Raw genomic sequence first — 12,697 nt, 5'->3', positions numbered from 1 at the left:
GACCCAAATTATTTAAAGGCCTTTTCATTAACGAAAGCTAGATCACTTGTCGAATAGTTATTTTGGTGCCTACATTAATATGTTTTAAACCTAGATATTCATAACAAAGGGTTAGACGTCTTTTGTCATCCGCCACCAAAAGAAAAGAACTCCCAACCCATTCTATAGTTAATTCATATTTTATTATTTAACATTTAACATTAACAATAAAATATACTTAAATCTTCCTCATTTCGGGATCAGACAAAATACACCAATTAATCTCACACATCCATGAAAATTAAATCATCCGATGGGGGGTGGTCAATGATAAATGTCCAAGCTGTGACGACCCCGTTAGCATCTTGACAGCGACTAATAACGCCATCTGTTATGAAGCCGCGGTGTCCGGTTTAATGTCTGTTGCCGCCAGGTGCGGCGAGGTGGCGCTAATGGTACCAAACCGCGATTGCTAATGGAGAAAGTTTAATGAAAAGCGACATTTTATTGTATTCTATCCTGTTTTATAACTAAGTATTTTCATTATTAATGCTAATATGGTGTAATTATTGTTAATACTTATTAGAAAAATGATGTTTTTAGAGTTTTGTTTAACTTTTACTGAAAACGTTTCATAGTCAAAATCTTTAATGTACAATACACAATTAATTAATATTTCTAGTATAAGTTTCTTCGATGAAATCACTTTTCATACACATAGCTAAGAAAGCCTCGTTTGAAAACGCAGCCTAGCAAGTCAGCAAGTTAACTTATGGCACAAATAGTTCCGCACTCAACAACTAGATGGTGCTGATTTCAAACATCTAGTTATGAAAAAATGTATAGTTCTCATGAGGTTTATAACATTTTTATTTCTTCTAGGTCCTCGGCAAGAACGGTGTTCGAGGCTGGTTGGATGGAACAACAGAAAAATCCAACTGGCTGAAGCTTGTGCGCTCTACAACATCTCAAGACGTCAACGTCCAGCATTTACTACAAGCCGGCCAAGTATGATCATCATCGTTCATGAAATTTTGTTAAGATTTTTAAAACACATAAGTGTTTTATCTGTAAACTGACGGGTACTCATGTACGGGTGTGAAAAGCGCACAAAAAGTTGTTGAAAGTGAGTGGACTCGAAACCAATGCTTAGGTAGCTAAGTTCCTGTAATCTATACATATTAAATGCTTTGTCCTGAATGACTGACTGACGGATCAGCGCACAGCCTAAACCGCTGATCGTAGAGACCTGAAACTTGGAGGGTGTATTCTTTGTATGACGTAGGAATTTAATATGAAACGATTTTCCGAAATTCTACCCCTAAGGGCGTGAAAAAGGCGGGCAAAGTTTGTATGGGACAACGTGAGTCCTTGGCCCAATCTTCTTCAAATTTTGCATAAACATTCTTTAACAGAATTAATGGAAGACCTGTTTTATATTTTATTGAAATTCACCCCCTAACGGGGTTAAAAAGGGAAAAATATTATTTTGTGGGTGATTTGATTCGAAGTTGATATCAATATTTCTTAGTAAATACTTTTGATTTAAATTACATTTTAGTCTGACACGTTTGAAAACTCAATCCGATTTTATTAAAAAAAAGGTTGAACTCACATAATGGTGCAATGCAAATACTCTTTAAAATTGGAATATTTCGAAAGTCAACGTACTACATTAGTGCCGCATTTGAATGTTTCTAAGCTTTAGAGAGATCATGTACTCATGTACTTTTAGGACACGGCCTCATAGGGACGTAGAGTTCGAAATCTTAACTAATAAAACTAGGGACTGGAGATTTGGCAAACTGATGTAAATCTGGTAACAATTCAATCAGTTGGCAGTGACATCCTGCTCATTCTGGCCAGGATCGTCTCCGTAGATCCTCAAAAGTTAATGGCACACACAAAAAAACTCTACATGATTGTTCAGTTTCAAGGACAATGCGTTTATATAATATGTAGACACCACCTGATGCTGCAGCCAAGGTCTTCTGCTCATGACGGAACTCCTCAAGGGTTGATAGCACGGAAACTAAATTTTACATTTACGTTCAGTTTTGAAGTACACAAGACTCGATGAGATAAAATATATAGCTAAAAAGATGAAAATAAACATTAAATACCTACGTCAAACCTATCAACTCATTACGTAACATAATAATTTATTTATATATAACTAACCTAACCTAAACCGCACCATGACTGACTGACTGACAGACAACGCGTCGTCTAAACTACTGGTACTAGATACTTGAAATTTGGCACCTAAAGTATCATTAGTGCAGCCCCACTAAGGAAAGATTTTTAGAAAAGTCCGTGGGATAGGAAATATGTAAACTTTGTTTTTTCTTTGTTTATTGGGGGTAATCTCTGAAACTACTGAGCTGATTTAAAAATTATTTCTTTTACTAATAGAAAGCTATCCCTGATTGATGTAAACTATTTTTCTTCGGAAGAATGCAATATATCCGCGGAGTAAAAATATGTAAGTGAATTCAATTTCGGGGCACATATCAAAATTCTTTCAATAATACAAAAACTTAAACAAGTAGATATAAAATTTACAGACAGTCATTTCAGTACGAGTATCCATGTCATTTGTTTGAAAAGTACGGTTTATTAAAGAAATTTGGGTCTTACCTATGTAGGCTACTTTAAATTGTTTATATAGTTAAAACGCCAATTCGCCATCAATAATTTTACATTTAATATTTACATCGTTAATTAGCCCCAAAATAGCAAAAATATAGCAAATTTCATCGAAATTGTTAGAGCTGTTCCCAACTTTCACGGATAAATAAATATACGAAAATTGGTTGTTTAAAGGTAAAAGAGATAAGATTTGCTCTTAAGTTTCCATACAGCGGACCACTTTAACATACGCAAAACAATTAACTACCTCAAACATAATTAAAAAGTCCAACGAACTAAACTAGTCAACGAATCGTTATCAGGGCAGCCCTCATTATTGCGTCTTTTATGTCACTACCCCAATCAAATTTGAATGCAGAACGTTGGGTACTTCCGGTGGTAGAAAATCGGTGTTCGCCTGAACAACTGTGTCCCACTTCCGGTCAATCGGAGGGGAGGAAACCCCACGAAGCTATTTTGCGTCACATGAAATTTGAAATTAATGATGCTGTCCTTTTCGTATTAATGGTGTTAACAAGGGAGGATAGCTATCGGGCCGTTGCGGTTTCGCGAATATGTATGCGCGCGAGCAACAGATGCGGTGATTAGATCCACGTATTGTGCCACTTTGGGAGGTTAAAAGCTATTTGATATTTCACCCCTGCTGTCAGAGTTGTGAGATTTTTGAACGATTTTATAAATATTAACGCTTTTATTTTTAACAGCGTTGTTATTTTAAACGATTTTTTTTGTCAATTTAAAAAGCCAAAGCAATTATTTTTAGCAGATAGTGTTACGGTTATACTATTCTTGTAAAGTTGGGATCCGTTTACCAAAGAAATCTATATCGACAAAGGCATGTTCTCTATCTATAGAGATTTGACGACTTTAGATGAATCTACTTCTAGTTAAACTTCCCTAACGAGGGCTTGAGGTGTTAGTTCTTACAAAGGCCCGTGTAGATAGGGAATTTCACATTTTTTCCTTCAACAAAAAGGCCATGTCAAATTTCAAACGTTATTTAGCACATAAATTCCAAAAAAAGCAAAAATGTGGGCTTGAAGCTAATACTCTGCATAAGGCTGCGTTTCAACGAGAGATGTGCCAGGATGTGTTGCAAGGAACGTGTTTACCATAAACCAATAAGACATTTATTTTGTCTCGCTCCGCTCTGCTGTTTCGACCAGAGCGGACAGTGCTGTGCGAGCATAGGTAATAGTACATTGTGCATTAAGGGGCGTAATCCCCTTACGGCCCGTGATACACACAATGGTTTTCATCACATTGCGAGGAAATAAATGCAAAAAAAAAATATTTTGTGTTCAAACACTTCACAGCTCAGCAAAAGCGAGACGCTAAGAAAACAACTGAATAAAATATGGCTACCAGCCAATACAGGGGACTACTACAAAATCCGAAAATCGTATCGTCCGTTCCTCTCACTCTTGTATTAAATTTAGGTTTAAGATTATTTATTTCTCATAAGATTTACAATCACTTACTGAGAAAACATATTTTCTTAAGAACTAAATTAAATTAAATGCGCAAACGGTCATGCTAACAAAATCAAAGTAAGTAGAAGATAAATACAAACAAGTACAGTGAGTTAGATTGCAAGTATACAATGCATGGCAAGTTACACTTTCATTTTAACTGTGGTTTAAATGTTAGTTAATGGAAGTTGATAAAATAATATTAATTGTTTATCTAAATGCATACACAATTTCTATTACATTAGTTATTATTTTTTACTATTATTATTATTATTATTATTATTATTTTAGCAATATTTACATTTAGCAATAAGTATGGATTTAACAAAAGTATCGAAAACGAAGCTACATTTGTTTACTTTATATTAATAACATTTTGTTAACAATTGACCAATTTATTACACCTAGATTACATACTAAAGAAGTTAACACCCGATAAGTGTGATGTCGCACGTGCGATCAACAATACACGCACAGGCAAATGTTACTTATACTGTTACTGCAAGCAGGAAGCCTTAAAAATATGCTGTTTCAGTGCTTTCTTAAATACAACTAATGACACCGCTTCTTTGACATCCTTTGGCAATTTGTTGTAAAATTGTGCTCCTTCATATACAATGGACTTCTTACCATATAGCGTTCTATGTGGGCGGAGAAGTAAATTATTTGCTTGTCTTGTCATCTTTTTTTGTATTTGTGCTCTTTTTGTAAAGGTTATGTGACAATGAATGTTTTTATTTATAATTTTTCTCACTAGAATACATGTATTATATACATAGGCTTGAGTTATATTTAGTATTTTTGTATCTTTGTAAATTTTTTACTTGGTGTTAGATAATTATAGTTAAATAACAATTTTATAATAATATTAGCTTCAGGAAAACGACATGAACTTCGATTTTCGAATTTCTTGGTAGCCCCTCTGATTGACACTTTTTTTCGAGCCGTTAACCATAGATAAAACTAAGACTAAGAACCGTGTTTAGTTTAGAACTCGAATGTTTAGAAGTCTTACGGCCAGATTATTTGAACATGCTAAAAAAATATTTACTACATTTATTGCAAAACAATTTAATATAAATTTAAAATATAAAAATAACGAAGTTTCATGAAGCGTGGGTAATTTTTATGGTGTAAAATTAGGTTAAAGTTAAGTTTTAAAAATGTAAATAAAACGTTAGCTGACTTGAAACCTCTTTAGTCTGAAATGACGTGCCTACTAACTTTTTGAAACTAAAGTCGTAACTCCCCTGGGGAGGAAAACTGTACGTAAATCCATAATTCCCGCGGGAACAATTGAGGCCATTGTCTTTTAGTATACAGGCATGGGATAACGTCATTGACGAGCAAGTGTGATGAAAATGAAGTTTCTACTGGTTCGTGAAAAACGATAAACACATTCCTCGCAACACATTCTCGCACATCTCTGGTAGAAACGAAGCCTAAGATGCCGTAGGTCAAACCAATGGGCTACCACGGCTTTTTCCTTCTATCACCAATTACAATTATTAATAAATTATTTTTTGCAATCTACATAATATATATGCCATGGCAATAAGTATTTAGAACATGCCTAAACTTTTGATTTATAATATGTTCCAGGTATGGTACAAGGTGACTCGGGATATTTTAAATGGACAAGAGCTGCTCCTCGGACCAAGAACGCCGTTGCCGTTGCAAGATGTATTCACGGGTGCTGGTAAGCTACTGTTCTCTATCTTAAGCAATAAGCCGCTTCATTATCATCAACATAGTAAGATTATTTTACAGTTAAAATTATCATAATATTTATTGTCATCAACACAAAACTGGAATAGGGAATAGGGGAAAAAAATACAAACATTGGAACATAGAACCTCCTTCTTTTCTGAAGTCGGTTAAAAAAAGGATCTTTGCTGTTTGACAAACCAAGTTGTGGAAGAATTTTTAATTGCCTAATTTAAAAAACAAGAACAACAAATACACGGAGATATAGGAGTTTTAATTTGTCCATTATACCGAGAGATCCGACATACTCTGACGTCTTACGATGCGACGACCATAGAAACTCCATTAGTAAATTTAATTTACAACCGACTTCAAAAAAGGAGGAGGTTCTCAATTCGAGTATGTTTCTTTTTTGTATGTTTGTAATGCGATAATTCCGTCAATTTGTGGATCGAATTTTTCTAGAAACAGATGGCATTTCTTTCAGTTACAGAAACACTGTTAGACAGACACGTTAAACTAATAAAACCCCGTTTAGGGGGCTTAAAACAAAGCTCCTGAAATCAGTAGCACGGTAAACCAACCCCATGACCATGTAGTGCGTTGAATCACGCTTCACGCTCGACGGGCCCGTGCGGTAATTGGAGTCACCTGCCGAGTCAAACGTGTGACCCTCGCGTGGACACACTTTAGTATACAGGCCGATGTTTTGCTTTAGAGATATTGAGGCCAGTATTTTCTGGACAAGCTGTTCTTGAATGAGGTAGTTGTTTTGTATCGTTCTTTATGCATCCTTCAAATAGGAATAAGTAGCTAGGTACATAGAAAAGTATTACCTAGAAAGGTTTATTTTTAATTTTTGATCTTATTAAACAAGAGACCCTATCTATGTATATAAGATTAAAAATGATCGAATGGTGGTCTAACTAGCAGAAAACGCGCAGAAATAGAAGAAATTTGAAATTGGGCAATTAGTCAATCGCGCTAACTTTCTTTTTAACTTATTAAGGTTCAACGGAAACGATACATTTTGAAAACATCGTGAAATTAGCCATCTTCTTCCCAAAACTTAAACAGTCTTCGTTTTCGACATTTGAAACACTGGTCACCTTCTATTGTTTCAATATCACGCAGTACCTAACACAGCTAACACGTCATACTTAATCGCCAGTCAACCCTTACACACGCTGTATTCATAAACAAAATCACAGGGCCAGGACACCGGGCGGCACGCGCAGGCGATGTTTAATTTAGATAAATCGCGACGAACGCGACGCCGCGCGCCGGCGCCCTATGTGAAATATCACGCATAATACGCAGTAGCGTGGGTACTCGGTAGTATAATAACTAGCAGCCACTGGATATGCTAAGTGAAGTCACAAGAAATTGATGTAAATTTGGAAATTGATTTTGTTAAAAAAACATTTTTTTTTCTTCTGCTTTTTGTTATCTGTACTTGTATTGTCATCCAAACTTCATATCTGTACCAAATTTCAAGGCAATCCGATTTTCCTAATTTGGGTGAGAACAGACTTACAAGGTTTGAAGATAACTACGAGTAGTAACAACTTGGTTACACCTAACGCTACTTGGCTAACATAGGCTGACACCTCTGATTACTGCGAAGAAAAACATCGCGAACAAAGCTGTATACACCTACGAAGAAATTGAATGGAATGTGAAGTTCCCTATCCACACTGGGCCTACATGGGAATTACGACTCAAGCCTGGCGAGGCCGGTGTTCTGCAGTGTGACATAAATACGCCAAGATGATAAAGTTATGAACATTTGACATTCATAAGTGCTTGTTATAGCCTAAATTAAATAGGGAACCATGCCTATAAAAATCTTTCAGAACCATTTGATTATTGCCTGCCACGCGCGCAGTCAGAGTGAGACGCTCTCATTTTCACCAAGAGAGCAGTCAAATATAGAGAAGCGTAGTTAGCGTCGTCCTGTGTGCATAATTGTCACTTGTGACCGTTTCCATTGTCTCTATCTCCACGCGAAGGTGGAAGGGTCTTCAGCGCTTCCTGCGCCGACTTCCGGCGCAGCAGGCGCGCGCGCGCGTGATTTATGCGTTTCGAATTGCGCGTAATTGCCGCGTACGTTAATAAAATTATTTTTCATCGGTAATGAGTTATGTACCTATAGACATACGTTGCAGTTCATTTGGAGAACAATATTAGATAACTAGATAATTTTGTTACTATTATTAGTACTTAGCTTCTTTGCATTGGCACAGTACCTACGACTTTCCAATTTCACTGAAAAAAAAAAAATATTACATCCAAAAACTAAAAAAAAAAACATGAACAAGTAAGATGAACAGGTAAGAAAATATCAGATATTTAGCGTCCACAGTTTACGTACATAGTAAGGTCCAACAGAATACGAGTAGGTACACTTGCTGTCGATTCTGCTTGCTTGAAATAAGATTGATTTAGGAGCTCTAGTTATTATCATGTACAGTAAGCAGTACAATTGTGCTCAAAATGATGTGTAATTGACTCTACTGCCAAGGTAATTTTAAGCTCTACGACCGCTCATCCACTTATTCTTCTTAATAAGTAAATAAAATCATGGCCAGTCAGTTCCACAAGTATTTAGGTACCTACCTAATATATCTCCATTCAGTCATCTTGTTTCGTAAAAGTTTATTAGTACGTAGGTAAGTAGATAATTCTGAATTTCAGAGACTTCCTCAAACAGTGTATACAATAGAACTTTTACTTGGCTCATTCGCTACCACACATGCAAAATATAAATACAAGCGTAGATATTACAAACAAAAACATTGACGCTATTGCATCAGTCTCGACTGCCCAAGAGAAGGGTACGAACAAACAATCATCAAGTAAAACGAATTAACCAAATCCGCCCACATATGTCGAGCATCACAGCATCAGCTGCACGACACTTTAATTCCACAATGACTCTTAAATATCCGTAATTAGGATCGATTTGCAGTTCCATTTCATTTGTCATAGAACGGTCATTGCGCAAGACATGATTGATGGGGTCTTTATCGCATGGGAGACCATTCATTGAATTTATTAATTTCGAGATAAGTATAATTTTGCGAAAGGATTAATGCGACGCGTGCGTATGAAGGTGAATTGTGCAATGATGATCGATTGTGTGCCAGAAATTTTTATCTTTCGCTTGCCTTTGACATCTCCATACAAAATGGAGAGTGAAAAAGGATTAATTTCATACATGAGTAGACTAAATTTAATGTTTTAAAGAGTCAAAACGTTTATAGGTACCGAAAGTGTTGTTTTGTTCATAATGAAGAGTAAAAATTTGCATTATTACGCGTATATAGTTTTGAACCTTATGCTTTCTTGATAATAGATGTCCGAAAATATGGACGTAGGATAGGTACTAAGTATAAAAGTGTGAAAGTTTGTGTGCGTGTGTGAGAGTGTGTGTTTTTGTTATTTTTTCGCTTTAAATATATAATGGATATAATGGATACCGAGTCGGGCATAAAGTCTAGTATTTTATAAAATACAGTACTGGGCACTGGAATACTAAATTTTAAAAACCTAACATCCTAATTTAACATCATAAAAGCTTTACATAATCGGTTTAACAATAATAATTTCAACCCTTTATTAGTTCCTTTCTCGCGCAATCGCCGGTAATGAATGAGCCACTGACATTTGTCATCGCGCAATTGTCGGCAGATTAAAATTGATGACGTTGCTTTGTCGCGCGCATGCGCCATTGTATGTGGATGTTATCGCGATGCGTGCCCGTTTTAGATGGGAATAGGCTGGATAAATAATTATTGCATGAAATATAAAGATTGAATATTTTTTGGCATCTTTACGGGCACAACAGAAAAGGTACTTCTTGAAAAAAAACTGGACGCTGCTGTTCGTACGGATCATGGTTTGTTTGCAGTGTAAGCTTTGAAATCCGGAAAAAAAGATCGAAAATCAGCCAATTTCGTTAGTGACATTTTGACTCCTTGCATACCTAAAATAAGAACATGTTCCATTGCATTCAAAATTTTATTGCAATAATAATAAACTTGAGTCATTTCAAATAACATACGGAATAAATTAAACTATGAATTTATTAAATAGAAAATTTACAATGTTATATTATACACATTACCTAATAAACTAAAGATAAATCCTAACTAAATAAAACAAAAATGTCAAAAATAGAATAACAAAATAAACACCACACCACCACTATGAATAAATTAAAATTAATTATAGAATACAAAATATTGAATTAATGTCAAAAAGAACATAAAAAATTAAATTATAATCAAAGTTAAAAATTAAAAAAAAAACTAAAGATAAATATGAAATTAAAAATTAAAGAGAAAATCGTGGAATGATGTTTTCTATCATAATATAGCTGAATAACGATAAACACTAAAATTAGAATGTTCCATAGCGGCAACAATTCCTAGCGACACAGAATGATTAATCAAAAAATTAAGCAACAACAATGGAGCCACCCCATTAACCGACTACAATCCCCGGCGTCCCACACCGCGTATTTATTTAACAATCAAATAAATATTACGGACAATAAAATAGAAATATTTCAATTTAATATCTCCGCCCCCAGGGAAGGGTTAAATCTGGCGTTGCATTTGTCGTTTTTTGTCACCAGATTAGCCCGATCCGCTCGTATCTTGATGTTACGCGAAATTTAATAATTTAGTTTTGTGATTAATCTCGCTCGTGACTTTATTATCTTGTAGAGGATCTAACTTGCTGTAACCATTGTACTATGATAAATTAATCTGTGACGCAACGGACACATCCTTTTGATGATGACGAAAAACCCTGACAAGTGCGAGTTAAAGTGGCATGGAGAGGGTTCCGTACTTTTCTGGACATTATGGAAATTTCCTATAGTACCATACACTTAATCTACAGGTCACCATAATATTATTTTCTGCTTTTTTTTGCAAAATTATCGTTAATTATTGTGTTTAAGCACCATGGTTTTGAAGAAAAGGGGGATGGTTATTTTTCTTAAGACTAGAAAAAATATATTTGAGGTTCTCACAACAGGCAAATATAAGTATTTAGCATTTTTTTATGACATAGGGTCGCAAATGTACAACACACTTTATAATTTAGTTCGTAAGTATCTTTTTTTTTTTTTTTTTTATTCGACTGGATGGAAAACGAGCAAATGGGTCTCCTAATGGTAAGAGATTACCACCGCCCATAGACACCTGCAACACCAGGGGGATTGCAGATGCGTTGCCAACCTAGAGGCCTAAGATGGGATACCTCAAGTGCCAGTAATTTCACCGGCTGTCTTACTCTCCACGCCGAAACACAACAGTGCAAGCACTGCAATTCCATGGCAGGATTAGCGAGCAAGATGGTGGTAGCAATCCGGGCGGACCTTGCACAAGGTCCTACCAAAAAAGTAAGCAAGCATCTCTAAAAATTGACACCTGTGGCCCATTTCACGAAATTACAAGTTACAATTTACAAGCGGTAGTTTTTTTCAATGCAAACTGTTAAAGAAAGATTACCGCTTGTGAATTGTAAATTGTAGCTTCGTGAAATAGGTGCAATACTATTGCGATGCATTGCCAATCACTTAAAGCTTCTAGGATTGCTATACTTGTACTTGTAAACTAACACTATGGATTTTTAGGTCCGAAATAAATTTTTGAATTTGAATTTGAATTAAATACTCGCTGCGTCAGAACAACACAAATGCAAGCGCTGCTTTTCGGCGAGATTATCAAAAAAAAAATTGAGTTTGCAATCCGGACGAACCTTGTACTGGGTAAATAAATGTCTAATAAGACTCTATTTCTACGGTCAGTAGGGCGTGTTAGATATTCTTGCACGCTCCGCTGTGGCAGATATTAATGCAGGTGACTGTACCTACCAGTGGCGTAGCATCAGATATTTCCGTGGTTAAGCCGAAGTAAAGATCGCCCACATCCTTCATAAACAATTTGCGTCCTGTTGTCGTATTTTGTAAATATTGGCCAAGCCAGAGGGAATGGGGTTCTATGGACGCTTCGCCACTGTACCTACCACCAATGGCATAATACACCTGATTAGAACTAAAATAGTTTATATTAAGATCTAAACCCTTCCGGCATTATTCTGAACATATACTAGATTAAGTGTGACCCCGTACGTATCTTACGCATCCTGTCGGTCGGCAATGCGAGGACCACCACGGTTGCCGCCAGAGGGCGTAGCGGCATCGATATTGCGCGCGCGACGCACTTTGCGTTATAGTGCTGGCGCTTGCGCTTTTATATAAAACGTTTTTATGAGTTGTACCGATTAGTGTATTTCGAAACGCAATTGTAATTGTAGGTAAATAAGATGATAATATAACGGGTTATATGAGTACATTTATCATGAGATGTTGTGATTAGAATTTTTAGGATTCCACGGTGCTTACTAAATCTCGGGAAGTTTTTCCCAAGCATCGGAGTAATTTTTAGTAGCTATGCTCTCCCCTTCACTTGCAATGCAGAGATAGGACGAGAGAGAGAGAGAGAGAGAGAGTAGCATAAAGAATAAATGTTTTTCTTTCTTTCCTTTTAATGACAAAGCTATTGAAACTATCGATCTTATTGCGCATGAAATTTACACCAAAAACCATTATAACTTAAAAACCTTCTAACCAGTTGGGTCAGATAATTCCGACGGTACTCGTTATGAGTTTCCACTCCGTTACTAAAAAAGATGTACCTATTAACTGGAATACGTATTCAAGCACTTAACAGTGGAGTCGTTTTTACATATTTCTGTACATTTTAGCGTTTTCAAAGTAACTAATTGTAACTGGCTGTAGTTTTTTTTATAATAGAGGTAGCGGTAGCGGAAGTTATATTCAGAAAGTATGAGTGTAAACTAGTAGTACT

The 12,697-nt window shown here is 35.9% G+C and overlaps 1 protein-coding gene across 7 annotated transcripts in view; it reads left to right on the top strand.

Moving 5' to 3' along the window:
- Positions 1 to 12,697, top strand: part of LOC141441291 (transcription factor hamlet-like) — a 165,330-nt gene that overhangs the window by 136,007 nt on the left and 16,626 nt on the right. For all 7 annotated transcript variants that reach the window (XM_074105968.1, XM_074105969.1, XM_074105967.1 and 4 more), the window contains 2 exons: positions 862 to 987; positions 5,706 to 5,802. In XM_074105968.1, coding sequence (XP_073962069.1) covers positions 862 to 987; positions 5,706 to 5,802 — 223 coding nt within the window. The remainder of the gene's footprint in view (positions 1 to 861; positions 988 to 5,705; positions 5,803 to 12,697) is intronic.

The sequence above is a fragment of the Choristoneura fumiferana genome, chromosome 23 (assembly GCF_025370935.1).
Source record: "Choristoneura fumiferana chromosome 23, NRCan_CFum_1, whole genome shotgun sequence".
NCBI lineage: Eukaryota > Metazoa > Arthropoda > Insecta > Lepidoptera > Tortricidae > Choristoneura > Choristoneura fumiferana.
Note: the sequence above shows the minus strand (reverse complement) of the source record. Positions and strands in the feature narration are given on the sequence as shown.